Source organism: Rosa rugosa, chromosome 6, assembly GCF_958449725.1.
Source record: "Rosa rugosa chromosome 6, drRosRugo1.1, whole genome shotgun sequence".
Taxonomy (NCBI): Eukaryota; Viridiplantae; Streptophyta; class Magnoliopsida; order Rosales; family Rosaceae; genus Rosa; species Rosa rugosa.
The window spans coordinates 32,461,842-32,489,213 of NC_084825.1; the positions used below are offsets into that span (position 1 = coordinate 32,461,842).

Here is a 27,372-nt window from a genome sequence, read left to right on the forward strand (position 1 = left end):
GCTACCGTTACTAAACTCTCACTAGCTTTAACTAAAATTGAAATTTCTCACCATTTCTAAATAGTTTCATGCATTTTCTCGTCCTAACCCTAACTCACTCTACTGTACTAGAAAGTTTCTAATTAGATCTTAGATCTTAGATCTAGCAGCCTACTATCCTATAGCTGCATAAATTCGTTATTCACTTACTTCTGATTTCTCAGTAACCAAACCAAACCAATTAAACAATCAATCATGAATCAAAGACTATACCTACTAACCCTCAGTGACTAGAAATTTCTTTTGCTACTGAACTTCAAGGCACACCCCATATTAGATGTAGTCCGGATGAATTTTTTTATTAATCGCGGTCCTATGACTCACCTGCCACGTTGGATTTGTTTCCTTTTCTATCTTACTGATTCAACACCTAAATTTTTCTTTCCTAACATGCCCTTATTTAATATATTCTACAATAAACAGTAAAAATCAATATATTAATTATAATCCTAAATTATTGCAATCTTGTTAATGTAAAATTAGCAAATTTAATACGTCGACTTTAATTAACATTGTTAGATCCTTGATTGAATTGAAAAGAGGAATCTTTTTTTTTTTTTTTTTGAAATTAAGAGGAATCTTTATATATTAAGACATTATTTTTCCTTACTATTACCTATTACATAGAGAAGGCTCTTTCTCCTTCTTCTTCTTCTTCTTCTTCTTCTTCTTCTTTTCTACCGAATCATCTCTTTTTTCCTCTCTTTCTTCCATGCATTTCTTCTTTCCAACACATACTTCTGATTTTTTTTGTTTATTTCTTTTTCTCTCATATCTATAGTTTTTGTATGGTTTCTCCCTTCTTAATTTGTTTTTAGGTCTTACTAACATGATTTCTTCAATTCACAGCTACCTTTATCATAAACTTAGTAAGAAGTTTTTGTTTACGTTTGATATAGAATCGATTATGGTGTTATAAGTAATATTTGTCATAGAATTTGATCAGACATTTTTATTTCACATTTACATGCCTCATTTATAGAATTATAGGTAAGATTTCACAAGTTTAAACAATTTCCAAGTTTCTCTATATCTCTATATCTAAAGATCTCTCATTATCTCTCACTTTCTCTTTCATACCTTTATCTTTTAATTAGGTGTAGGTTTTTATGTACATACTTGTACATTTTGATTAGATTGGTAATATATTCTATGTTTCTTTTTCCTGCTTCATATGTCTAGGTAGGTCAAATATCTACTATACAGCTTTAAATACCTCTATTATATAGATACAATTGAAGCAATAATGTTTAAATTTTTTTTCTAAAGTTTTTCATCCTATAATATAGGTATATAAGTATTCGATACCTACATCTTAGGTATATCGATTTCATAGGAATGCATTTAATCTTATATGTCTAAAAATTATTCATTGATGAATTCTAAATTTTGGAATTGGAATTTGAAATTTAAAATTGAGCTAAAATTGTGATTTAATTAGTGAATTTGGAATTATTTACCTTATTTGATTTTAAGGGTAAAATGGACTATTAAAAAAAGCAAATGGACCGCAATTAACAAGAAAAGATGCGCGGACTACATCCAACTTTTATATAACAAAAAGGACTTGGATAGAAAAACCTCTAGCTTTAATTGACCGCACGGAGACCGTGTTTGTGGCCTTTGCGCATGGGAAAGAATGTAAGAATTTGTAGTTAATAGTCATTACCCCAAATTTTTATTGGTGAACTGTGACATATTGGTTAGGGAGCTTCTATTCATACTTCCAGAATTTATATTTGGACCTCTCTCTTTTTCCAAGTGATAATTTACTTTGTCAACTCATATCAAATTACCAATAAGGACGCAATGAGAGAGAAATTTTTTTTTTTACTCAACAATCATCTTAAATATAACAAAATTCAGGACAATAAAATTATTCCCGACTCATCTTCAGGACTACAAAAGAAAAGGAAGAAAAATCTCTCATATTCAAATCAGTTAGCAAATCGGTAATAACCTTGTGCTGCATCATATTCTTTTTGTTCACCAGTATGTTAGCGTACATTTGCTCGTTCTAGTTCTTCACTAGGCTCATCTGATCTTTTGAATGCTTTACTTTTTGTTTGTCTTCCTCTGTATGCCGACAACACATATAGACCAGTTAATTTAATAGTCCAGGTGTTGATGGCTTGTTTTCAACTCTTATTATGATTTTGCTACTCCAACCTCTACTTTTGTAGTCCAAGTATTTGTTATTTTTGTCTAGCTGGCATGCTGTTCTGCTAATTGTTTACAATAATCTTTTGGTTGCAATGAAAATGCTACATTTTGGATAACAATGCTTGGTTGTGTCGTTTGATCAGAGGAAAGAAGGAATGTGGGTTTAATTTATACCACAGAAAATTTGAGGTATGACTAATATTCATTGCTAAGTAGTGCCGATCGATTAAAAGAATTTGCTGTAATTTGGGCTGTATATATACGTTCATGTTTCTGAAAGAACATGTGTCTCGGTGTTTTATTCATGGTTTTTCAGTGTTCATCAGCCAAACATTCGGCAATAGTTTTGATGTCCAGTTGTAAGAAGATAGGTAGCTTGATTCACACGTCTGAATGGTGTGATATCCACAGCCTGATAACAACACCAGCACAGCCAATACCTGCTGCGTCTTCACGTGGAGCACTATCGACATCAGCGTCGACAATAACATGGATGGGGTTCAAATCAGTTAGCAAATTGGTAATCTCCATTGCGTGCCTAATAATCCTGACAGCCATCAGTTTCTTCCTGTTGTTTCCGCCGTGCATCATTAGCGAGTTTGTAAGTCTCAGCATTGGGCTTTCCTGAATCGTCTGACTGAGTACCTCCCAGCAGATAATTAATTGAAGAACTCAAAGATTGGAGTGGCCTTCATGGGTTTACCTTATTCATGATCTGGTATATATGGATCACTTTACAGTATTTCATTAGAAAACTCTTGATTCTTTTTATCAAAGTTTATTTAGTTTCAGGAATAAATAGGTTTTTATTGATTTTGTTAGACGAGGGGCATTATGAAAAAATGAGGGAGGTGTATATAGGATATTGGTTATTTATAAAAGTAAGTTAGAGGTTTATTAAGCAGAGAGGTCTAAATACCAATTTTAGAGGTATGAATAGAAGCTCCCTTTTTGCAAAGCTAAAACAGAAAAAAAAAAAAAAAAAAAAGTTATTTAAAAAAAAAACACAAAATAGTTCATGTTATTTTCTTGTTGATTAGAAATTAATTTTTAAAACTCAATACCTTATGTTTAATTTTTTTTATTGAAAAAAATTTTTATGTTGTCTGATTAAGAAATGGATATGTAATTAAGATTTATAGAGTAATTAATTCAGTGAATTAACTAAGTTTTTTTTTAAAAGATAATAGTTTGTTTGCAAATTATATGAGTGAGGTTATTTGAGGAAATTCAGTGAGGTTTAGTGAGTAAATTTAGTATTAGAAAATTTGATAGGAGGTGTAAAAAGCATAGCAGGTCAAGTGAGTAAATTTGGAGGTTCCAATAGAAAAACTCTAAAACTATTGTGATCGACTCTAAAGTAACTATGTAGCATGATAACCATTGCAAGTGGCCTAGTGGTTCTTGCCTAGTTGGATGTACTCTCCAACTTAGGTTCGAACCCCGAAGCTGTCAAAGTGGCCAGACACTGTGTTGCAATGCACAGTTGGAGCATTTCACATGCGCCGGAGTGATTAATCTTTGGGCCTAGGAAACCTTTGAGACACCCATGACTAAGTCAAAAAAAAAAAAATGATGAAACATATGTATTTTAGACTATTTATATTCCTACTAATTTCATGGTTTTTGCTCCCTTATTATTCATATTTGAAATTAGCCCACCTAAAAGCTTCTGAAAACAAATATATAATATTGTTAAGCCGAGACTTCCATAAATTTTTGAAAGAAATAATTTCAAAATAGTATGGTAGAAACTCTAAAGTGGAAATTTGGACGATTGTTATTTGTAAATTACAATGAAATTTAAATTTTCTAAGCAAAAAATTTACGATTCAAACATTATTTTATTTTTTGTTATCCAACAATCAAACATCGATGAGTCAAATTCACAATCGGACAATTACTTTCACTTGAAGAAAAAAAAAAAGTTTATGCTAACCAAACCGTGATGGTAGTGTCTCGAAATTTAAATATTGAGAGATTCTTACGTATGACAAACGTACCATGTGGTTAATAGGGCAGCCCAATCAGTGAACATGCCAATGAGTGTTTTGAGTATTACATTTTAATGAGTAATGATAAATTCGGAACACATTTAAAATTTTCTGAGTTTTGATTGAGCTACTGCACCGCCACGTGCTACGTTTGCCTTACGTAATAATTTCTAGTGAATATTTTGTTTTAAACCTGTTAATGTGGGTGAATAACCTATGAACCCGAACTTGGTTCCGGGTAGATAAACCAACTGTTCTTACTAAACCGCCGAACCCTAGAGAAACGAAAGTTGCAGCGTTTGCAGTTCCAAAGCAATGTCAGACTACCTTCCCGAAGAAATCATACACAAAATCCTGTTGAAGTTGCCTGTCAAAACCCTAATCAAATCCACCCTCGTCTGCAAGTCATGGAAGTCACTCATCAAATCCTCTACCTTCATTCAGTCCCATCTCCGCACCACAATCGACTCCAACGACCAAAACGACTCTCACCTCCTCCTTCTCAGCGCTTCCTCTTACAACCGCATAGACGAAACTAGTCATCAGCATCACTGGTTGCATTGGGATAGCCCCGAATTCGGTGAATACTCCATGCTATCAACTCCAGTCATTTTCTTGAAAAACAAACCCGTTTCCGATCTCGGTGTGGTCGGAACTAGTAATGGGCTGGTATGCCTTGAGGCTGATCAGTTCTATAGTGATCGTTCTCCCACCTTGATTTGGAACCCATCTATTAGAAAAGTTGTCATGTTGCCTACACCACCTGTCTGTTTTACCTCCACCAAGTATGACAAGTACACAACGCATGGCTTTGGCTATGATGTACATTCCAATGACTACAAGATTTTAAGAGTTGTGACTCTTCTTGATGATCATTCAGACTTGTCCCGGTTTGCAACCGCGGTTCAGGTTTACTCTTTAGCCAGGGGATCCTGGAAGAGTCTTAGTGCTTCGGTTATACCTGTGGATTTGCAGGGTGGTTCCGAACGTCCTGCTTTTGTTAATGGTAATTTCCATACGCTTGAAGCCCGTTTAAGTGTGTATTACAATGACCATTACGAGGAGCACCATAAGTGTGGCGGAGACTCGTTCATCGGCACCTTCAATCTGGCAACTGAAGCATTTGGCGAGATAATGAGACCGGAAGCTTTGCGAGGAGGCAGTTGCTCTATATCAAGATATGGGGACTCCCTTGCTTTGATTAAGCATTTAATTATGATTTCAGAGATCTAGTTAATCGCGGTTGTGACATTTGGGTTATGAAACCATATGGTGTTGCAGAGTCGTGGACTTATTTGTTCAATATATCTGTGGTTCAGGCTAGTATATATGGTTTTAAAAGATGTGGGGAAGTTGTGCTAATGGAGAATAATGAGCGTGGTCGGTCAAGAATGATTTCGTTCGATCCTAAGACTAATCAAGTTAAAGTTTTTGGAACTGAGGATTATATTTACGACTTCATGGATTCTTTTGTAGAGAGTCTCGTCTTGCTTGACCACGCCAATGCCATTTCTTACCAAGTAGCAAGGACAAAGTAAGCACAGATTCTTGCCTTTACCTATTTGTATCTTATTCCTTCATAGCAAGGACAAAGTAAGCACAGATTCTTGCCTTTACCTATTTGTATCTTATTCCTTCAGATATTTAAACATAGTTATGCGGTTATGCCTAAATGTTTGATTTGCAGTTTAACATTGGCTAATTAGCACAACTACCATCGTTCTTGGCATTATTTTTCTTGGGATCTGTTGAGATGTTTAGGAATTGTCAGTGGGGTGGTTTGTGCAAATGTTTTGAATTTCCAATTTAGTATGCTTGACATGATTTGCCATTCGAGTTTGGTTTATGCTGTAGGCTCTGATTTGTTTTTGGTATTGGATTTCCATTACTATTGTTATCTAAAAGAAGCTACTCTGCATCATTAGTATCTTTGAGATTTTCTTGTTCCTCTAAGTATGTGGCAGTGCATATGTATTCTATTACAGAGGTTAGCTAATTGAACTTTGTTTTAGCCAAGTAGTAAGAAATTTTTGTGACTCCCTATGTGAAAAAGTGGGCGTGCCTGCATTTTAGAGGACTGTCCCATGAGTATTTCTTATGTAAACTTCTGTAAACTTTAATAGTGACTGTGGCCGTGTTTTGCTGCAGAAAAGTAGGATGGCAACCATGAGTAATAATGTATATCCTTTTCCTAAGAGGGGAACTTAGCATGGAACTTCTAAACTGAGATGTTGATTATACTCATCTCATTTTTTTTACCTTTCCTCTTTGTAGATCCTTGATGGCAAATGACTGTTTCTGGCTTTCTCCATAGTTCTGGTGTATTCTTGAGTGTCTGTTCAGCCAATGTAAACTTATTTCAGTTTTATGAATTGTATGGTGTGCAACCTTTCAGCAGTATCTCATAACTAATTACGCTGTAACCTTTTAAGAATTGTTATTGTGGTTGGCTGGCTGTGCAAGTGCTATAGAATGTGCTGCTGAGTTATAACTAGTAGTGTGGTTGACTCATGGATTGGAGTTTGGTTTCACACTGTTTTGATTCGATCATTGCCAAGCCAAACGATAGTACTCTGCATCTTTAGTATTTTTGAGGTTTTCTCTGTATATGTGGGATTGCATATGCTCTGAATGAGGTCTAGCTAATTTAACTTTGTTTTAGTCAAGTAGGAAGAACTCTTGTGACTCCATATGTTGATGGGTCTGTGGTGTGTTTTGGATAATGTCTGTCAGTACTCAGTACCTTTTAGGACTGTCATCATTCTGTTAAATGCAATAGTTTGGGTTTGCATGTTTTGCTGCAGAAAAATAAGGCGGTGACCATGAGTAGCATGACTAGTATCTCAATCCTGTGAACTTGATCTTGAACTTCTCATCTGAAATACTGATTATATTAATTTTCTGTAGCTTCCCTGTTTAGAGATCCTTGTTGCCAGTGTTTATATATAACTCTTTCTGGTTTTTTTCCGTAGTTCTAGTGTAAGTGTTTATTCAGCTAATGTAAACTTATTTCAATGTTTGTGAAAAATGACGATCGAACTAAGCATTGAAGTATTAGAAGTAGCAGTTCACGAAATACAAATGTCTGTCATTTTGCAATAGTTGATATATACTAGGCATCTGCAGCAGGGGAAGTAGAACGGCTAACCAATTCCTTTCCTAAAAGCTAAAACACAGCAAATTACCTGCTAGCATCGAGGGTACAAATGACCTTTCAAACCTTGAAACTATGCCTCAGTTCTCTTCTAATGGTTTTTGCAGTTTTCTCCTTGTTTCTTTTAACTAGATATCTCTGTATTGTTGTCCTTGCATCAGTCTCTTTATATATGTCATGCTAGCTAGCTTCATATGTTATACAAAGTAAGGTAGCTAATGACTTCATCCGTCCGCTTACAGCTCTATCAAGTTGCAGTTATAATATACCCTCACTTCTCTACTTGATGATTAGGTATATATAGCGCTTCTTGAGCATCTTAAAAAGAATTCGTTCTTTCCAATTATATTAATATCAACTTCTCTCGTGATATTATTATGTTATATGCTGTGAAGATGAGAATAAACTAGTGAAGGTACATACCAGAGACAGTACATACTCTCATTGAAGGAATGAGAGAATTTTGTTGCCTGCGGTAGCTTTTGGATCTGAGGTCTATTCCAATAAATGTGTAAGAAGTTATGTGTCAAAAGTTATGTAGTGGAATCATATTTGTAATTTATGACGCTTGCAATTTATGCCCTAAGTTTGTCAACCTAAACCCTGAAAAATATATATATATATATATATATATATGTTCAATATCTTTTATTTAAAATATTTTTGCCAATATCATATTGGCCTTCAATATTAGAGGTTTTATCTAATCACGTTATAAAGCTACGCCTCAGATGCTTAACGGCTTAACGCAAAGCCAACTCTAGGTAGAATGGATATCTGAATATTAGAACAAAATATTTTGAATATCGATGATAGAGAACCCATAATAACTTTATGTGGTAAAGAGAATTCCAGGATCCAAGTCCCAGGTTGACATTTCGTACGACGATGTGCGCCTACCTGACGTCTTGCTTGATTAGCTAGGTTTTGGGGAACTACTAGGGAAAGGATTTCTTTTTAACGAAGAATAGGAAGGTTCTTTAATATTGTGATGTTATAGAATTTTTGTTAGGTTGTATATATCCTAGTTGAACTAGAATTATGGGTGGCTGAAAAAAACAAACAAAGAAACATCTAGTTCCACCTATTATCATATTGGGCCTGATAATTGTTATGCTAACAAGTACCGTATTGGGCCTGATAATTTTTATGTTAACAGGTACCATTGTAAGTATACAATAAGTATATAACTGTTGTAAATCATTATGGCTATATCATGTAAATAGATATAGGGTAAATCATTATGTTGTTATAGGCTTACCATTTCCATGTTTTATGGATGACTTTAGGAATCCTTGTTTTATGGAGGACTTTAGGGGTCCTTGTTTTATGGAGGACTTTAGGCTACATGTTCCCTATCTTCCACTATATGTAGTCCATTTCTCATCCATGTTATGAGGAGAAAAACAGAAAATACTACACTTATTATCTGCATCTAAACTCTCTCTCTCTCAAGTTCTTAGAAGCAAAGCTCTCTCCATTTTCTGAAACACTTTCTATGTTAGTTTTACAACACGTTATCAGCACGACTAGCTCTAGGATTCGGATTGCCGATCGACAAGAGAAGAGGTGAATAACTCTTGGGTTGCAGAAAAGAAGAGGTTCATCATTCAGTCAACATCAATCTACCAGCTCTACAACCAAGTATGTTTTTCCAAGCAAAAACAGATTTTACTGTTTCAGTTTACCTTCTGTCCTCTGTGTTCCCGTATTTATTTAAACTAGTAATTCAACTCCAAAATTCACCAAATTTTGTATGCTAGAGCCTCTGTGTGTTTACTGCATCTCTATAATTTTTCATATTTTTCTGGGTTGTTTTGGTTGGGATTTTGGTTTGTTTTTCGACTGCTATTCAGTAGAAGCTGCAATCACGATTTATGACTTTTATTGAAGCATCTAGTTTAACTTAATCATCTATGAGAGACACTTATTTCTCTTGCACTATAATTGGCATAATGGAATGAGTAAAAGGAAAATCAATAGCTTTTTAATTTAGCTATTAATTCATGTATATTGTGACAAATATCTATAAATACTTGTTTGGACTTTGTGATAATGATACATCTTTCCTTCATTATTTATTATGATAATGTTTTGTGGTGTTACCTGCTCATATTAAATTTAAATATTTTACCCGCTTAAATTCTTTGCATTAGAATATATATGTGCGGAATGCAGGTACTTAACGAACCGGAAGTTCACACACAGTCACACATAAACATTGAACCAAAATTTCATACATAAATATTGAACCAGAAGTTCACATATAGTATCGAACCTGTAGTTTTGACAACACTGAAATATTATGAATCTTTCTAAGTAGGCTCACCCAATTCGATGTGATGTTTAGGCAAGATACAATGAGGCTGTGTACTTAAGAGAGCCTCGCTCCACCCAAACCTCATACTCTTACCTGGTCGTATTTAATTGGAGTTACCAAAAGGGTTGAGTAATAACTTTTCATTCCTTGGCAGACCAGCTTGAGCCCAGCAGGCCCACTCTCCCTCTGCGGGACCTAGCAGCCCAGCAGGCCTCACACACCATTTAAATTACGCATGAAAGACCGGGTCACAAGCCCGCAAACTAAGCCCGATAGGCTTCACTATCAAGCCTACTCCTTTGGTCCAGCAGAATCAAATAAAAGGAAAAATGATTTGATATTGTAAATAGATTCACCATATTTAATATGTGTAATTAATTGCCAGAAGCATTTATTCACATAATTGTGTGATAATTAATATGTTATTTTACTAGCATGCAATTAATATCTCAATTAATTTGTGATTTTTATTTATCCAATTTGTGAGATTATTTCAATTTGCTCAATTCAATATTATTGTGTTACTTGTCTAAATTTTCGCACTAGAATATATGTGTAGAAAATGCAGGTACCTAATGAACTAGAAGTTCTAAATGAACCAGTAGTTCATACATATATCGAACTTGTAGTTTCGATAATGCCATTTAAGAAACTTGAAGTTTCCTTCATAAATTCACCACACATGATAAAACCAGTAGATTTTACATGTTTAATCCGATTTTCCATACCATGTTATAGAACCTGAAATTCCTATTAGTTGCTTATGGACGATATTACCCAAAGCACTAAGATTATTTGTTCCTTTCCTGTAAGAAATACCAAATCTCAACAAACTTGACTTTGTTTCTTTGGAGGTTTCCGGAAGAAACTATCTAAAGTGGTTCAAGATGTGATAATTCATCTAACTGCAAAGAAGATGAGATCAACAATCAATGCTAACAATGTCGTCATTGAGGCTTTTAATATGAGTGCCATAATTTTCAAAGGAAACATATGGAGAAAACACTCCAAGTTGAGTATCCGATGAAGAGGATACACAGATTCTTTGGGTCGCTCTAGAAGAGCACTTTCACCATCAAATGACCATTTTCTTGCTTGAAGCAAGACATGATTGGCAGAACGAAATTAGCCCATATGACCATCTGCCACTTGGCCAAAGCCCAAGAGGCCATGTAATCAAGCTCCACGTGGCCAAGGCCCACGTGGTAGGAACCATGATGCCATAACTCAGCAAGCCCGAGTTGAAAGGAACACTGGTCCGGCCCGCTGCCACCAGAATCGATCAGCATGATCTTTGTTATCAATGTGGAGGAATTGACTGCTAGTCCCGCACCTGTTGTGCGATAGCCTAAGCAGTAGATGAGTATTACGCCAGTCGCAGAACTCGAAATACCAACTTTATTAAATGGTCATTTTCTATCGATTCCACACTAGAGATCATGGATTTTCAGGCAGTTACTGAACATACCGAGGATTAGAACTCGAAGACATGGGTATAATTGGCCCCTTGTGCCATATCTATTTCATCTTAATGAATGAAACATCTTCGGATTTTGGTGATTTATGTTTTCAATTATTTTGGATTATAGAAATGTGGTTATGTTCGAATATATTTAATTCAATAAACTTATTCATACATGTGATCCATTGAATTAAATAAATGAATAGGCATATTCTGTGGGGAAGTTTGTTGTCTGGTTAAAAGTGCTATTACGCACACCATACTCCGAGATCGGAGATATGTTTCAAACTTATTGCCCATGCATACCTCTGTGACAACCATATCAGGCCAATCCAACCTGATAGAGGGCTATGGCAAAGCCCACTTTATGTTGTCCAATGGTACTGAATTTACCATTAATGAGGCCTTATATTCTCCACGTTCCAGAAGAACGTTATTGAGTATTAAGGATATTCGAACCAACATTTATCACGTTGAAACCCCTAAGAAAAATGAGTGTAATATCTTTGCATAACCTCTGAATGTGCGGCCAGAAGCGTATATTGGAGAAATTGAAATTTGTTAGCCAGAAGCTAACCAATTCGAGCAACTACTTGCTATGGCATGATCATTTGGGACACCCAGGTCAAAGTATGATGCACCGTATCCTCAACTTATCACACGGGCATCCCCTTCTGAATAAGGGTCCTGTGTTTAGTAACACATTACGCCAAACTTGCTCGTTAGGAATGTTAAACTCTAGACCATCATGTGCAAAGACTAGTATATACACACACCATTTTTCTGCACAGAATGCAAGGAAAATTTGTGGACCTTTCCAACCACCATGCGGACAATTTAAATATTTCATGGTTGTGGTTGATGTATCGACAAAGTGATCACATGTTACACTATTGTCCACAAGAAAATGCTGCTTTTGCTAAACTCTCGCCCAGATCATGAAATTGTGGATCACCACTCGGATTATCCCATAAAGTCCATAAGACCTGATAATGCCGGAGAGTTTACAGATTGTCACTTTGATGAGACAGTCTTCCCGCCGTTAGGGGGAGATAAGAACGTTACCGTTCCTGATGAACGACGTGAATTGACGTGGAATGTCCCCACTATGTCTCATCTCGATCCCCGAACCGCACAATGCGATAGGGAAGTGCGGAGAATTCTAGATCTACAAAGTATAGCCCAAAATATGCCAGACGCTTTCTCTGATCTAGCTAAAGTGACGAGATCACATATACCTGCTGCAAATGTGCCTGCAAGGATAGATGTCCCTGTAGGACATGTCGTCCCAGATGGACGAGGTACGACCATAGCGGCTAACCAGTCATATGTCCCTGCCCAGAAGTGAGGTAGACCACTAGGTTCGAAGGATTCCTATCCCCGGAAGAGGGTAAAACCAGCACAAACGAATCCACTAGACATCGCGATCTCAACTGATCCATCTCACGAGATAATTCCAGATTATGGGTCCGTCCTAGAAGAGACAACGTTGGGGGACGCTCCAACGTTTGAACCCACTCTCGAGAATAGAGAAATCTCGATAAATTATGCATGCTTAAGTGAGATTTGGAATCGAAATGAGATTATCATCGATGATATATTTGTATTCGCGGTAGCTACCGAAATTATAACTAGCGATGACATCGAACCTCGCTCCGTTGATAATGTCAACGTAGAGACGAATGGCCAAAATGGAAAGAAGCAATCCAGCTCAAATTAGATTCCTTGACAAAGAGAAAGGTGTTTTGGACCTGTTGTTCCTACACCTCCCCATGTTAAACCTGTAGAATTTAAATGGGTATTTATAAGGAAGCGTAATGAGAAAAATGAGATTGTGATACACAAAGCTCGTCTAGTGGCGCAAGAATTTTCTCAACGCCCTGTGATTGATTACGAGGACGCGTATTCTCCCGTAATGAACGTCATAACGTTCCACTACCTTATCAATTTGGTAGTTTCCGAAAAACTGAATATGCAGCTTATGAATGTGGTCATAACTTATCTCTAGGGGGATCATAATACAGAAATATACCTGAAAGTTCCTGAAGAACTTAATATACCCGATGCAAATAGTTCTAGACCACGGAACACGCTCTCCATTAGTTTTGAGGCGTTCACTTTATGGATTGAAACAATCCAGACGGAGGTGGTATAACCGTCTAAGTGAATATTTAATCAGGATGGGATATGTGAATAATAAACTATGCCCATGCGTGTTTATTAAGGAAACAAGTTCCTAGTTTAGAATTGTGGCGGTCTATGTCAATGACATGAATTTGATCGATACTCCTGAAGAGATCAAGGAAACCGCAAAGCACCTGAAGTTGGAATTTGAGATGAAAGGCCTTGGGAGAACAAATTATTGTCTCGACCTGGAGCCCGAGCACAGTGCAGATGAAATTTTGGTCCATCAACCAAATTACATCCAGAAGATGTTAAGATGCTTTAATGAGGATAAAAGCAAGCACACCCATGGTCGTCTGAAGTCTAGAGAGAACCGTATCGTCCTGCAGATGATAACGAAGAGATATTGGTACCAGAAGTCTCATATCTAAGTGCAATAGGCGCATTATTGTACTTGGCTCAATGCCCTAGATAGGACATCTCATTCGATGTGAACTTGTTAGCTAGATATAGCTCTGCGCCAACACGCCGCCACTGGAATGGCATGAAAGACATTTTCCCGCTACCTTAGAGGTACAACGGATATGGGCTTATTCTATCCCTACGCATCAAGGAATGGATCAAACCCCCTTGATCCTCAGAATGATGCTCGCCTTGTTGGATATGCTGATATAGACTATCTATCAGACCCGCACAAGGCACGTTCCCAAACTGGTTATGTCTTTACCATTGGGAATACTGCAATTTCTTGGAGGTCTACGAAATAGACACTTGTTGCTACATCTTCGAATCATGCTGAGATACTAGCTCTTCAAGAAGCAGTATGTGAATGTACATGGCTAAGAGCCGTTACAAAGCATGTTCGAAGCACATGTGGACTGCATTCCACCACTGATGAACCAACCATTATCTACGAGGATAATGCTGCTTACATAGAGCAGATGAAGACGGGTTTCATCAAAGGAGACAACACCAAACATATTGCACCGAAGTTCTTCTTCAATCAGCAACAACAGGAGCATCAGAAGATTGAAGTCAAGCAGATTCGATCTGAAGATAATCGTGCAGACCTCTTTACCAAGTCACTACCAAAGTCTACATTCCAGAAGCATGTTCAAGGTATTGGTCTACGTAAACTATCTGAATTACCTAACATGTAATTTTCAGGGGGAGTCGAAATCAGGGGGAGTATCCCGAAGCATATACACTTGACCATCGTGTACTCTTTTCGTCCTTCGTCCAGGGTTATTTTGTCCCACTGGGTTTTGTTACCTGGCAAGGTTTTAACGAGGCACATCTTTAGAATGGTCACCCCACTTATACTACATCCTGAAGATGCTTTGATTTGACATATATGCATTTGCTCATCTTTTCCCTTCGACCACGGGTTTCTCCCACTGGGTTTACCGGGCAAGGTTTTGGTGTAGCAAATCTAAATGCATCCCTCTCGTAGACATACTACCTACTTATGATGCTAATAAGAAGACTCCACTTATCTCCGAAGCTGTGATATTACTACTCCACACTCATACGCGTTGTGCTCTTTTTCTCCTTCGACCAAGGTTGTTTTTTTCCCACAGGGTTTTTATTACTCGGCAAGGTTTTTGATGAGACAACTTAGAAGCGCACAACCCATGCAACACTATTGACATGAAATATCCAAGGGGGAGTGTTGTAAATCATTATGGCTATATCATGTAAATAGATATAGGGTAAATCATTATGTTGTTATAGGCTTACCCTTTCCATGTTTTATGGATGACTTTAGGAATCCTTGTTTTATGGAGGACTTTAGGGGTCCTTGTTTTATGGAGGACTTTAGGCTACATGTTCCCTATCTTCCACTATATGTAGTCCATTTCTCATCCATGTTATGAGGAGAAAAACAGAAAATACTACACTTATTATCTGCATCTAAACTCTCTCTCTCTCAAGTTCTTAGAAGCAAAGCTCTCTCCATTTTCTGAAACACTTTCTATGTTAGTTTTACAACAATAACTAATGTATTTGAAGAAATCATAGAAAAAAACCCGAAGCAATGTCTGATTTCTTTCCTGAAGAAATCATAGAGAAAATCCTCTTGAGGCTGCCCATCAAATCCCTAATCAAATTCACAGCAGTTTGCAAATCATGGTTGTCACTGATCAAAACCTCTACCTTCGTTCAATCCCATCTCTGCACCACCATCGATTCCAACAACCAAAACGACGCTCACCTCCTCCTCCTCAGCGCTTACTCGTACCCCCCCAAAGAATGCTTCTCTTATGAGCATCACTGGTTGCGTTGGGATAGCCCTGAATTCGGCGAGTACTCCAACCTTTCAAATCCATTCCCTTTCTTCACGTACAAAAACAAACGTCGGGATCTGCGTGTTTTCGGTACCTGTAACGGGCTCGTATGCCTTGAGAGTTTTGACCCCGACACCGGGGATTTTTCTCCCGCTTTAATCTGGAATCCTTCTATCCGAAAGATTGTGATGCTGCCTACACCACCTGCTTGTCTTACCTACAATTACCGAAAGTACACATCCCATGGCTTTGGCTATGATTCACATTCTAACGACTATAAGGTTTTAAGAGTTGTGAGTCGTTCTGATGATCATTCAGACTTGTCCCGATTCACCACCGTGGTTCAGGTTTACTCCTTGGCCAAGGGCTCCTGGAAGAGACTTGGTGCTTCTGTTGTTCCGGTGGATTTGCAGGCCGGTGGTTCGGAGCGTCCTGATTTTGTTAATGGCTGTTTGCATATGCTTGAAGTACGTTTAATTGTGTATTACGATGATGATCACCAGGAACACCGTAAGTGTGGTGGAGACTCGTTTATTGCCTACTTTAATCTGGCCACTGAGGTATTTGGCGAGATAATGATACCGGAAGCTTTGCGAAAAGATGAGTGCTCTATTTCAAGATATGGGGAGTCCCTTGCCTTGATTAAGGAAAAACGTTATAATCTGGATGATCCAGCTAATTGTGGTTGTGACATTTGGGTTATGAAAGAGTATGGTGTAGCAGAGTCATGGACTTTTTTGTACAGTATAGTTATGGTTCAAGCTACTATATTTGGTTTTAAAAGGTGTGGGGAAGTTGTGCTAGAGGAGACGAATGTCTTAAGACTAAGAAGAATGCTTTCGCTGGATCCTAAAAGCGGACAAGTTAAAGTTTTTGGAACCGAGTATTGTACTTACTATTTCATGGATTCTTTTGTAGAGAGTATCGTCTTGCTTGATCACGGGAAAGCCATATCTTACCAAGGAGAAATAAAGTAAGCACAGACACTTGCATTTACCTATTTATTTTCTCTCCTGTCCAATATTATAACATAGCTGTGTAATGCTTGATTATCTTGAATTATACGTTTACTAATTACAAATTTCAAAGATGCTTTGTAATCCCTGATTTCATTGAACTATTGAAATAAATTTCCCTTTTTTCTCTTTTGATAATGTAGTGATGTTTGCACTATATTTAATTGAAAGTTCTGCAGACCCAAAGAAATTCATTAGAGGCAGTTTGCAGTGAGCTTGTTCTATTTCAGCTAAATTGGGGAATGAGGCAGGTAAACCATATAGTCTTTTTTTTTTTGAAGGGAAATTTCATTGAACAAATCAACGAGTACACTCGTTTAGAATGGCATCCCTAATACAATCGGGAGCATAATCCAACCACATCTGGTTGACACTATTACAAGCTGTGCTAGCTAGTTTATGGGCTACCTTATTTGCTTCGCGTGAAGCAAATTTAACTTGAAATTCCACCTGAGAGCGTAGAAGATACTTTACATCCTCAATCAGAAAACCATGCATAGAAAGATCTCCTTCCTCTTGGTTCAATGCAGCAGCTAACATAGAGCAATCTGTTTCGAAGATGACCCGGTTATAGCTCAAATCTATAGCCATTTTTATTGCCTCAAACATAGCTTGCAACTCTGAATGGAATGGTGTTGTGATATTAAGTAAAGGTCAAGCAGTAGCTGCTCTAAACTGCCCCCTTGAATCTCGAAACACAAAACCCGCTCCACTTTGTCCCGATTGTGCTTTGAAGGCCCCATCAATGTTGCATTTGAGCCAACCCTCTGGTGGCTTGCTCCAGCTGTTGCTTCGCGTGTACTGTTGTTTTCCATCACTATTAGCTTTCACAAAATCTTCCGGCCAACTTATGGTCATCAGTACCACATCATGTGGATGTTGTTTACTTCCTTCCCAAACTTGTGTGTTTCTATTCTTCCATATACCCCAAATGAGCATCGTGACTTTTGCAAATGTCTCCTTGCCAACGTTATTTACCAAATATAATAGCCAATTCTTAAACTCGGTGATACTGGTAGTAGGCATAGGGATAGTAGCTGCTCTCCACACTTCTTGAGCATAATGGCACCGAACAAAGACATGCATGTTCTCTTCACCCCCACCTGCACACATTGGGCAGGTTGTATCACCCATGTACCCTTTCGAACTCAGACAAATCCGATTGGGCAGTATATTCTCACATGCTCTCCAAACCTGCAAAGCTACCTTGTTTGGGACTTTGGCATTCCATATAGCTGACCATATTTTAGCATATGCATCTGGAGCCCGTGGAGGAGCAAGTACTAATCCCAACGCCATGTCTCGGGCAACATAATAGGCACTTCTTGTGATGAAAAAGCCTTTATTATGAAAATGCCAAATTAACCTATCTCTTGGAGCTCTTCGACTAAGTGGGATTGTTAGGATTAAATCCCGGTCCACTGGTGGGAACCACTTCTCGATCTTCTCCACTTCCCAACACATGGTTTGCGGGCATATTAATTCACATACCCGTGTAGGAGCATCTCTTTGTTGAGGCGACATAGGGCAGCGAGGGTATGAGTCAGGCACCCATTGATCTCTCCATATGTCGATACTCTGACCATTGCCTACTTGCCATCGTAGGCCTTGCAATAAAACTGCTCTACCCTCCCATATACTTCTCCATGAGAATGAAGGTTGGTCTCCTAATTCCGCATTAGAAAATCACCATTTGGAAAGTAGATAGCTTTATAAAGCCTTGCAATGAGTGAGTTCGGATTCCTCATCATACGCCAACCTTGCTTGGCTAGCATACCCAGATTGAACCACTGCAAATTCTTAAAACCCATACCACTTTCTTTCTTAGGTACACATAGTCTATCTCAAGACCTCCAATGAATTTTCTGCTTTTCTTCAGAATCACCCAACCAAAATCCTGCACACAACTGTTGTAGGTATTCACACAAACCAACAGGTAACTTATAACAGTTCATCACATAATTCAAGACTGTCTGTGCCACTACTTTGATTAAGATGTCTTTACCAGCTCCACTTAGTAGCTTTGCCCTCCAACTAACTACCTTATTAGTCAGTTTGTCTTTCAAGTGCTAAAAGCTGCGGTTTTTGATCTCCCCACATAAGTAGGTAATCCCAAATCACTACTACAAAAAACCCATTTAAGGACGTTCAGAAAACGTCTTTGAAAACTTTAGATGACACGCAAAATAAGCGTCATCTATCAAGGAGTCATTGTAAGTCACTTACAAGGACGTTCAAAAAACGTCCTCTAATATCTATAAGGACACTTAAAAAACGTCATCTAATCTAAAAAAAAACGTCCTCTAATGTTTTTAAGGACACTATAAAAGCATCCTCTAATGTCTTTAACGACAGTAGAAAAGCATCCTTTAATGTATATTAGGACACTTTTCAAGTGTCCTTAAATCTAATAAAAAGGTCATCTAATGTATATTAGGACACTAAAAAAACGTCCTTGAATCTATTATAGAATATTAAAAAAAAAAAAAAAATTGTCCTTATAATGAAAAAAGACATTTATATCCAAATCATCTTTACAACACCAAGACAAATGTCATCTATTACTTGTTACAATATGCTTCTACAAGAACAATCCATTAACTAATTCCTAGTTATAAGTTCTAATCATATGTAATCCTAGATGACAATAGACATACATACTTGCCTCTATCATTTGAACTTCTGTCACTTTTCTTTGAGGGAAGAATGGAATGGTTTCTGTAACAACCTTTTCAGAGCTTCCACCAACTCATGCTTCTTCATGAATCATTTTACTTTGCTTTACCTGATAAAAAATAAAAAATAACAAAAAGATGAGAGATTAACAAAGCTCAAGTGTGTAGTTACAAATAGCAGGTAACACACATGCACAAGCAACCATACCCACCACTATACTTGACTGCTATGATATGAAACAGGGGTTTAATATATCTCTATTCATAATTGGGATTTATCCGGAATAATTAATAACCATATTAGTAAAAATTCAATTCTTTTTGTCATTGAAAAACCATAATCAGAATCTGATTTTTTTACGGGCACCTACCATTGCTTTAGCATTTCAACTTCAAAACCATAATGTTCAAACATATTAATTACACTTGAACATGTTGGAACAAACCTACAGCTAGCTTAGAAAAGAACTTGACTTTGACACTCAAAAGACGAAAAGAACTTAATTTTTGGACAGCTCAAACAAACAGGGAGGAAGGAAAAAAAATTAGTTTTCAGTACAAAAGAACCAACCAAAATTGGTAATCATAATCTTATACAAAAGCCAATAGATCTAGGATAAAATTTACCTGATCAATGACCCTTCTTCTCTTTGTGTCTTTAGATTTCCATCAAGCTTTGGATCTTTCGTTCCCTTGAGAAAATTCTGTTCAAGAGTTGCTTATCCAAGAAGCAATCCAAAAATACAAAAACCAATCATCAGCAAACCAATCATCAGCCTTTTTATACGAGTGGATCAGAAGACAGCCAAAAAAAGTCACAAACAAACAAATAAATATATTATTACTCTAGACTCACTCTAGACTCATCCTAGGATTCACCGGTTACCACCATATACTATTAAACCTTGAGCAACACAAATTGTATCTTCACCGAACTTTACTCGGCTTAATCAATTCTCTATCAAGGTAACTTATGTTTTGTATCTAGATACCACCTAAAGAACTATTTGTTCTTAGAGTTGACGGTCCTTACAGTAACCCAGATTATCATCGAGCTGAAGTGACAAAGTCTGTAAGGTATATAGGATCATGCAGTACCTTTGAACTCCACCAAATTTTCTAGGTTGTAATTGATTCCTCAAGGGTTTGTCCATTGAAAGCCCCACACACATACACTACAAGTTCAAAGCAAAATAATTATATAGTGCATAACTAATCTATAGTTCATAAATCATTTTTTTCAGTTGGAGACCTATGAACCTACTTCAAAGATAAATACACAATAAACTTTTAATCTAAAATAACAAAGGGAAATAGAAAATACATCATACTACTTGGGAAAATGAAGTAACAACATAACTGTTCGTCTAAAAAAACAAAGTATCGACATAACTATTAAATTATATATAAGTACAACTTACAAGCTCTACAATAAAATAAAGTCTCTTGGCCCTTTCAAAGCTTCTCCCTTGTACTCTGCAATTGTATTTATAGCAACAATTGTAGTTACAACAACAATTCAAAGGAAATCAATGGTAGTTACAAATGGAATAGAGAAGAACAAATTACACATTGCAAAAAGGAACTGACAAAACCAATCCGGCCAGAAGCTTCTGTGCAGTGGACCTATAGATAAATAACGGGAGCATATGTCAGCAAAGAGTTCTAAATTTCAAAAAATATGTATAAGCATTAAAAAAAAAAAAAAAAACAAGAATAGCAAGTCCAGTAATTAGAATTAGGGCTGGATTCGGTAGTAAACCGATCCATTTTTCCCCAAACCGATGCCGAACCGACCTCCGTCGGTATCGAGATTTTCAAACCGCCACCGATCCGACATAGTCGGTATACCGACTGTCGGCAAGCCGAGATTTCGGTTGGCACAGTTCGGTTTTGAGTTTGCAGCTGGAGATTCAATGGTGTTGGACTGTTGGAGATGAGGATGATCTGATGATGGAATATGTGTTGATTTGATGGGGATTGGGGAGGAAGAAAAATGAAAAAAAGATGAGAAGAGAATAGATGAAGCAGAACTACAGAAACTGCAGAAGAAGAAGAAGAAAGGTCGAAGACCAGGTGAGAGAGAGAGAGATTCTGTTTTGTGTTTAATGAGATTTCAAACTTTAATCTCACCTAAGAAGAGTATAAATATAAACTTTGAGGACATTTAGCCATGAGCAGCTCGTGCTCTAGCGGTGAGGGGTTGAGTTCTTGTGAAAGAGGTTGAGGGTTCGAATCATCTCTAATACAATTTTATATGTTTTGTATAATTGTTCGGTATCACCTAAAAAGAGTATAAATATAAAGTTTGTTGATATTATATTGAGTGCAGGTTGTGCTCCAGCGGTGGGGAAGTGAGCCGTTGTGGAAGGGGTTGAGGGTTCGAACCTCATCTCTTGCATGGTTTTGTATATTTTGTATATTTATTCGGTATGAGGTATTGTATACGGTCGGTACGGTATGCCGACGGTATGCAATATCTCATACCGTAGCCGAGCCGAAGGGAGCCATACGGTACGGCTCAGCCGAGCCGAAAGTTGGCAGGCCGAATTTTCGACCCAAATTGGTCCGGGCCGGTTCGAAAATCGGCTGGTTCGGTTGCTTCGGCCCATTTTGCCAGCCCTAATTAGAATGATGCATTACATAAACAAAACATAGTCCACCTCTCCACCATGTCTCCAAAATTATTAAATAATGCAAGTATATATTGTCATGGTGTCTACCCTGAAGGATCTCTATCTCAATATATCCTAATTCACATGGTGTCTCTAAACATGAAGACCACTTAATGGTGCAGAGGAACAAGTATATATTGTCATGGAATTGGCCAAAACATCAAATTTGATAGAAAAAAAAACGGAGAAAATGGGGCATATAACAGGGTACATTAACTATAAGAGCCAAGTATATACCTTGACATTGCAGAGGCTATATATTCTAGAATGGGCTCAATAGATGGGGAGACACATCAAAACATATGTATTTGATGTGTTTCTTCAAAGCATATGTTCCTGGAACTCAAAGTTTTAAAGTCAATAATACAATTTGTTCATCAAAACAAACTGAAAATCAACATATGCAAACATACATATGAATCCACATGAAACACCACTAAAGATAAATTCCATGTACATATATATGAACTTCATTATAAACTCCACATGAAACAGCTCAGTAGGGATCAAGGACCAGTAATATCACTAAACCCCATATCCAACTTTGTGGTGGAAGTGCGATCATTTGGCTTATACCTAACCTTGTTCTCCAACTGCACATACCAACAAATTTTCAATTAGAGTAAAAATCCAGAAGCTTAACACTCACATGTATAATAAATAAGAAGAATAATTAAGAAATGAAAGGGAAATAGTTGAAGTGAAATGCTATTTGGGAATTTGTGAGAGGAAATAAAATGATAAGCTTCTAGCTCCTGAACAAGACACTCTGTTTTCTCTTTTATCTATTCCCAGTACTAATCTCCTTACTTAAATCAATTATCTAAATCCCTAGAACATAAGTAAAAACACAACTACCAGGAAACCCATAAAGAATAACATCAAAAGTTAAAAGAACATGTGAATCCTACTTCCAACCATGTCCTATCCACCAAACCAGAATCATGAATAATGTCAACAAATCACCCTATTTTTGCGATGTGTACCCGAAACATCATGATCAAATGTAATTGCTATCTAAGGGAAAATCACCTATATTTCATAAAAACCCAAGAAATTTAGAGAAACTCCTACATTCATACACCAACCCAAATTTTATGGAAAAATTTCTCTGCTTCCTTTTCCCATTTTTTTTTTTCCAAAACCTAGAAATTTTTAAACCCTTAAATAATCTAATGAAGAAGAGCATGATAGATTGATGAATCTAACAGTTAAAGTAGAGTATCAAGATATATAGCATTCACCTGAAGAGCCCCACATGATAGGTAGAGAAGGATAATAGATCTACCATGGTGCTTTGGTGATGGGAGCGACAGCGTCAATGAATTGTATTGTCAGATGGCTTTCAGATTTCTCTCGCATCTCACATCCAGTCAAAGAGGAAACTTGAAAATTCCCCGAGTGCACAGAGAAGGCCGAGAAGATGAAGAAAGACTGCTAGATCTAGATCTGGGGAGGAGTCGCGAATGAGAGGAGAGAGAGCGTGGGTTCTTTTTTTATTTTGAAGGGTCAAGAATTTTTTTCCTTTTTATCGCTGGCCTGTTTTGGACTGAAACGTCCTTAAATGGTTTATATGACATTGCAAGATAAAAACCGTCCTTATAAAAAAACCCGGGTGTCCACGTATCCGTTTTCTGTAGTAGTGAATACCTATCATGTTTGTCAACTCTTTGTACACCCAACAGACCGACCAATTGATGTTGTACACTTCTATCAACATTTTTACTGAAAGCTACTTCACTCTTCTGTAAATTGATCTTTTGTCCTGAAGCTATTTCATATGTGTGCAACACATTTCGAAAATGTTGACATTCTTCTGCTGTAGCCTGAATCCATTGTTGTTGTGCAAAGTGCCCAATTAGAGAAGATAACCCCTCTGCGCATAAGATAAACAGGTATGGTGACAAGGGATCTCCCTGCCTGATACCTCTCGAGGGTCTAACATATCCTCTAACTTCATCATTTACCAAAAAAGAATAATTGACAGTTTGAATGCTAGCTAGCCATAATCAACTCCACCCATTCTGTTGCAAAACCCAGCTTTGATAGCATAGCTTGGAGGAAAGGCCATTTAAGTCTATCATATGCCTTACTAATGTCCAGCTTCAAAGAAAAATGACCATCACCCCCTCTTCGATTATTATGCAAATGATGTGCTACCTTCGTTGCCACCAATATGTTGTCAGAAATTAACCGGTCCGGCACAAAAGCGCTCTGCAATGGTGATATAATATCACCTAGAATTTTCTTCAACCTGTTTGCCAAGACTTTTGAACAGATTCTGTACATCACATTGCATAGCGCTATAGGTCTTAAGTCCGACATATGTTTAGGGCTTTTTACCTTAGGAATCAATGTAATATGTGTAAAATTTACCTCTTTTAGCAGTACTCCAGAGGATAGGAAAAATCTTACCGCTGTGCACACATCGGGTCCTACTGTATTCCAATACTTTTGAAAGAAAAATGGTGATATGCCATCCGGTCCCGGTGCCTTGGATGGGTGCATATGAAATAGGGCTACACGGATTTCTTCGTCAGAGTATGGAGCTAAAAGTCGGTCATTCATGTTGCTCGTTACTTTCCGTTGAACAGTATTGAGAATGAGCTCTAAGGCTCGTGTATTTACTCCCTCAATACGAAAGAGCCCTTGGTAATACTCACTGATTACTGTTTCAATATCTGATGCCTCACTAGCCCATTGATTGTTGGCATCAAACAACCCCGAGATCTTGTTCCGTTGCTTCCTGTTCGATGCTCACCTGTGGAAATATGTAGTGTTTCTATCACCACCTTTTAACCATAAAGCCCGAGACCCTTGTATCCATACTGTCTCCTCTTGAGTGAGTAGCTCCTGGAACTTTGCTTGTAGCTCTTTCTTTTCATTATGGTCAGTCGCATCATAAGGTTTATGTAGCAGTTCGTCTAAACGACCCCGGACTGCTCGCGTCTCTACTTGTCGAAGCAAGAAGGTTTGCTTCTGCCATCCTGTAAGCTCCTTCCCAGTATGCTTAATGCGTTGGAAAATCTGATGCATTGGATCTCCTTCCACTTCCTGATTCCATCCCCGTTGGATTATTGCTTCACATTCATTGTGAGTGGCCCAATATTACTCGAATCTGAACCGAGACCTATGCTTACCAGACCGAGGTATTGGAGTCTCACTTACATCTACCAGGAGAGGACTGTGATCTGAGGAGCTTGGGGGTAAATGAGTAGTTTGTGACAATGGGAATAGACCTTGAAGATCTACAGTCCAAAGACTTCTATCTAATCTCTCCTTCGTTTGGTAATCAGACCATGTATAGGGGCTGCCACAGTATCCCATGTCAATTAGGGAACAGTCCATCATTGCCTCTCGAAAGGCTTGAATCTGGGCATGTCTTCTAGCTACGCCCCCAGTCTTCTCTGAATTATCCGCGATCTCATTGAAATCACCTACGATCAACCACGGTAACGTTGATTGGGCTGCAAGTTGTCTCATTAAATCCCAGGTCTGATGGCGATCTGTTGTTTGGGCATATCCATATATTCCTGTAAGTCGCCACTCATTCCAATAGCTACATCTACATGACGTGCAGAGTAGTTTCGGATTCGTACTTGTGCATCATTAATCCACAAGAACGCTACTCCTTGACTATCATCTCCTTTAGGCCAGCCCAGACAATTATCGAAACCAACCTTGACCCTTAGGGTTTCCAGTTGGTTCTTATCACACAAGGTCTCTGAAAGAAAAAGAATTTTTGGTTTTTCTTGTCGGATTAGGTCTATCAAAGCTCTTCGTCTGGAATTGCTCACTATTCCTCGACAGTTCCATGCCAGGATTCGTAATGCCATCCTCAGCTATTGTCGGCGATCTCTTCTCTGTGCACTTTGACGGCGTTTTACCAAAGCTACGCTCTCTAGGGTTAGAAAATCAGCTTCAAAAAACTTGTCATTTGGATTTGTTTGGTTGGTAAACCATATAGTCTTGATAACTATTTTAGGCAATAATTCTATAGTTATTTGCATCTGTGACGTAGCAATATTCTTACGTAATTGCCTCCATGACTGATTCTTGGACATGCATATATATCTTCGCGATCATTCTGTAGCTTAGTGGCACACTTAATTGATCTACCGTAAGCATGCAATCATGTATAATAAGATCATATATACATATCCCTAGCTTGTTTAATGCAATTAAGGATGATTATATCCTTCCATATCCCGCTCCACGTCTAGCAATCCTTAATTGCATGGGAACCTTGATTATTTGCATGGCCCGCGGCCAATATTCCTTGAGTGTGATCACTTTAGTGGGGATAGAGATGAGACATAGTGGGGACAGGCCACGACAATTCATGTCGTTCCTGCTGAACATCCCTGTTCTTATCTCCCTCTAACGACCGGAAGACTATCTCATCAAAGTGATATCCTCAAATCTAGCAGTAAGGAGATCGCCTAGCAAGGGCATTAAGTGGCGGACGATTTTTGGAATCTTAAATCCAACGTAGTTGCCCATTCTTCTGTAAGGATCCATCATAGAGCGCTGTGGCGGCGCAATTGGCACATAAATTGCACACTCAAATATGCATAAGTACGATACTTGTACCCAGTCACTAGCTGTAACGCAGAGTTAGATTGAGTGGCGGTGGGTCGTAGACGAATTAGCATTGCCGCATGCGATATTGCATCACCCTAAGCGGATATAAGGAGATTGGTGTGCATTACCAATGTCCTGACTACCATCGTAGTCGTTTCCGTGAGACCATTTGGGTGTGTACATGGGAATATGATGTCCAATATTAGTCCCATTGCAATAACCATCGAAAGTCTTCGATGTAAACTCCCTAGCATAGTCAAATCCAATTGACTGAATAGGATGATTCGGGGAGTGAGCCCATTGTCATATGATATGTGCTAGGAGTGTAGCATAAGCAGCATTACAAGTGGACAATGGCACAATACGTGACCAGCGTGTTTGCGTGTCAAACCAACATCATGAGATATTTAAAGGTCCACAATGAACGAGCGAGAGGCTTTAGAAGCAACCAATGAGGATTTTGGTTGGGCCTGAGCGTCTGAAACGCTATTTGAAGCAAGTTGGTGATTGCAGCATCACCTGGGGCAGCATCACCTGGGGCACCATCACCATGATGGAAGCCATCCATGGCGTCATGGATATGGACTGCGCCAGCTCTAGGCTGGTGGTGGACGGAGACGGTGCCCTAGGCAGCCGCGTCGGTCACACTTAGTCCAGGAATCAACTTTTGATTCATGCTTCGTTTCGCTCGAGAGAAAGGATGTCAATATGAAGTCTTTAGTAGACAGATCATCATATCATGACCAGGATGACCTATCATGTTGTAACAAAGCCAATATGTGTCTAAATCCAAGAGATCTTCTCTCATAACTTTTATTGGATTAATAGCTCGAATAGTGACATAGAGTCCACTAGAGAGACACATAAGCTTCTCTAAG

The 27,372-nt window shown here is 38.0% G+C and overlaps 3 protein-coding genes and 1 long non-coding RNA gene across 8 annotated transcripts; 2 read left to right on the plus strand and 2 right to left on the minus strand.

The window, feature by feature from the left end:
* The first annotated feature begins 4,429 nt into the window (after nt 1-4,429).
* On the plus strand, nt 4,430-7,869 carry LOC133715750 (F-box protein CPR1-like). Of its 4 annotated transcripts, none has more exons than XM_062142389.1 (2): nt 4,430-5,730; nt 7,001-7,869. In XM_062142389.1, exon 1 carries the CDS (start codon nt 4,512-4,514, stop codon nt 5,427-5,429), a length of 918 nt encoding a protein of 305 aa, XP_061998373.1. In that variant the 5' UTR covers nt 4,430-4,511; the 3' UTR covers nt 5,430-5,730; nt 7,001-7,869. The 4 variants fall into 4 exon arrangements, with proteins under 4 accessions (XP_061998373.1, XP_061998370.1, XP_061998371.1 ...); XM_062142386.1 differs by lacking the exon at nt 7,001-7,869 and adding an exon at nt 6,345-6,934; XM_062142387.1 differs by lacking the exon at nt 7,001-7,869 and adding an exon at nt 6,350-6,934.
* A 6,993-nt stretch (nt 7,870-14,862) lies between these two features.
* LOC133715513 (F-box protein CPR1-like) lies at nt 14,863-18,108 on the plus strand. Its single transcript, XM_062142030.1, has 2 exons — nt 14,863-16,517; nt 16,732-18,108. The coding sequence occupies exons 1-2, from the start codon at nt 15,295-15,297 to the stop codon at nt 16,772-16,774; spliced, it is 1,266 nt and encodes a 421-aa protein (XP_061998014.1). The 5' UTR covers nt 14,863-15,294; the 3' UTR covers nt 16,775-18,108.
* On the minus strand, nt 17,215-18,024 carry LOC133716598 (uncharacterized). Its single transcript, XM_062143287.1, has one exon. It carries the CDS (start codon nt 18,022-18,024, stop codon nt 17,215-17,217), a length of 810 nt encoding a protein of 269 aa, XP_061999271.1.
* A 944-nt stretch (nt 18,109-19,052) lies between the features above and the next one.
* Nucleotides 19,053-23,472, minus strand: LOC133715515 (uncharacterized). 2 transcript variants are annotated; one of them, XR_009849117.1, is made up of 8 exons: nt 23,155-23,472; nt 22,425-22,503; nt 22,148-22,246; nt 20,805-20,861; nt 20,657-20,711; nt 20,334-20,410; nt 19,863-19,953; nt 19,053-19,345 (listed from the first exon to the last, which is right to left on the minus strand). It is a non-coding gene; the product is annotated as an uncharacterized LOC133715515 (long non-coding RNA). The 2 variants fall into 2 exon arrangements; XR_009849116.1 differs by having other exon boundaries at nt 22,148-22,503.
* Between the last annotated feature and the right edge of the window lie 3,900 nt (nt 23,473-27,372).

Bases quoted from the DNA above. Each gene is read 5' to 3' on its own strand.
- LOC133716598 (XM_062143287.1), bottom strand. From the start codon at position 18,024: ATGTGTTGGGAAGTGGAGAAGATCGAGAAGTGGTTCCCACCAGTGGAC.
- LOC133715513 (XM_062142030.1), top strand. From the start codon at position 15,295: ATGTCTGATTTCTTTCCTGAAGAAATCATAGAGAAAATCCTCTTGAGG. The intron at 16,518-16,731 runs GTAAGCACAGAC...TTTAATTGAAAG, and splicing joins TCTTACCAAGGAGAAATAAA to TTCTGCAGACCCAAAGAAAT.
- LOC133715750 (XM_062142389.1), top strand. From the start codon at position 4,512: ATGTCAGACTACCTTCCCGAAGAAATCATACACAAAATCCTGTTGAAG.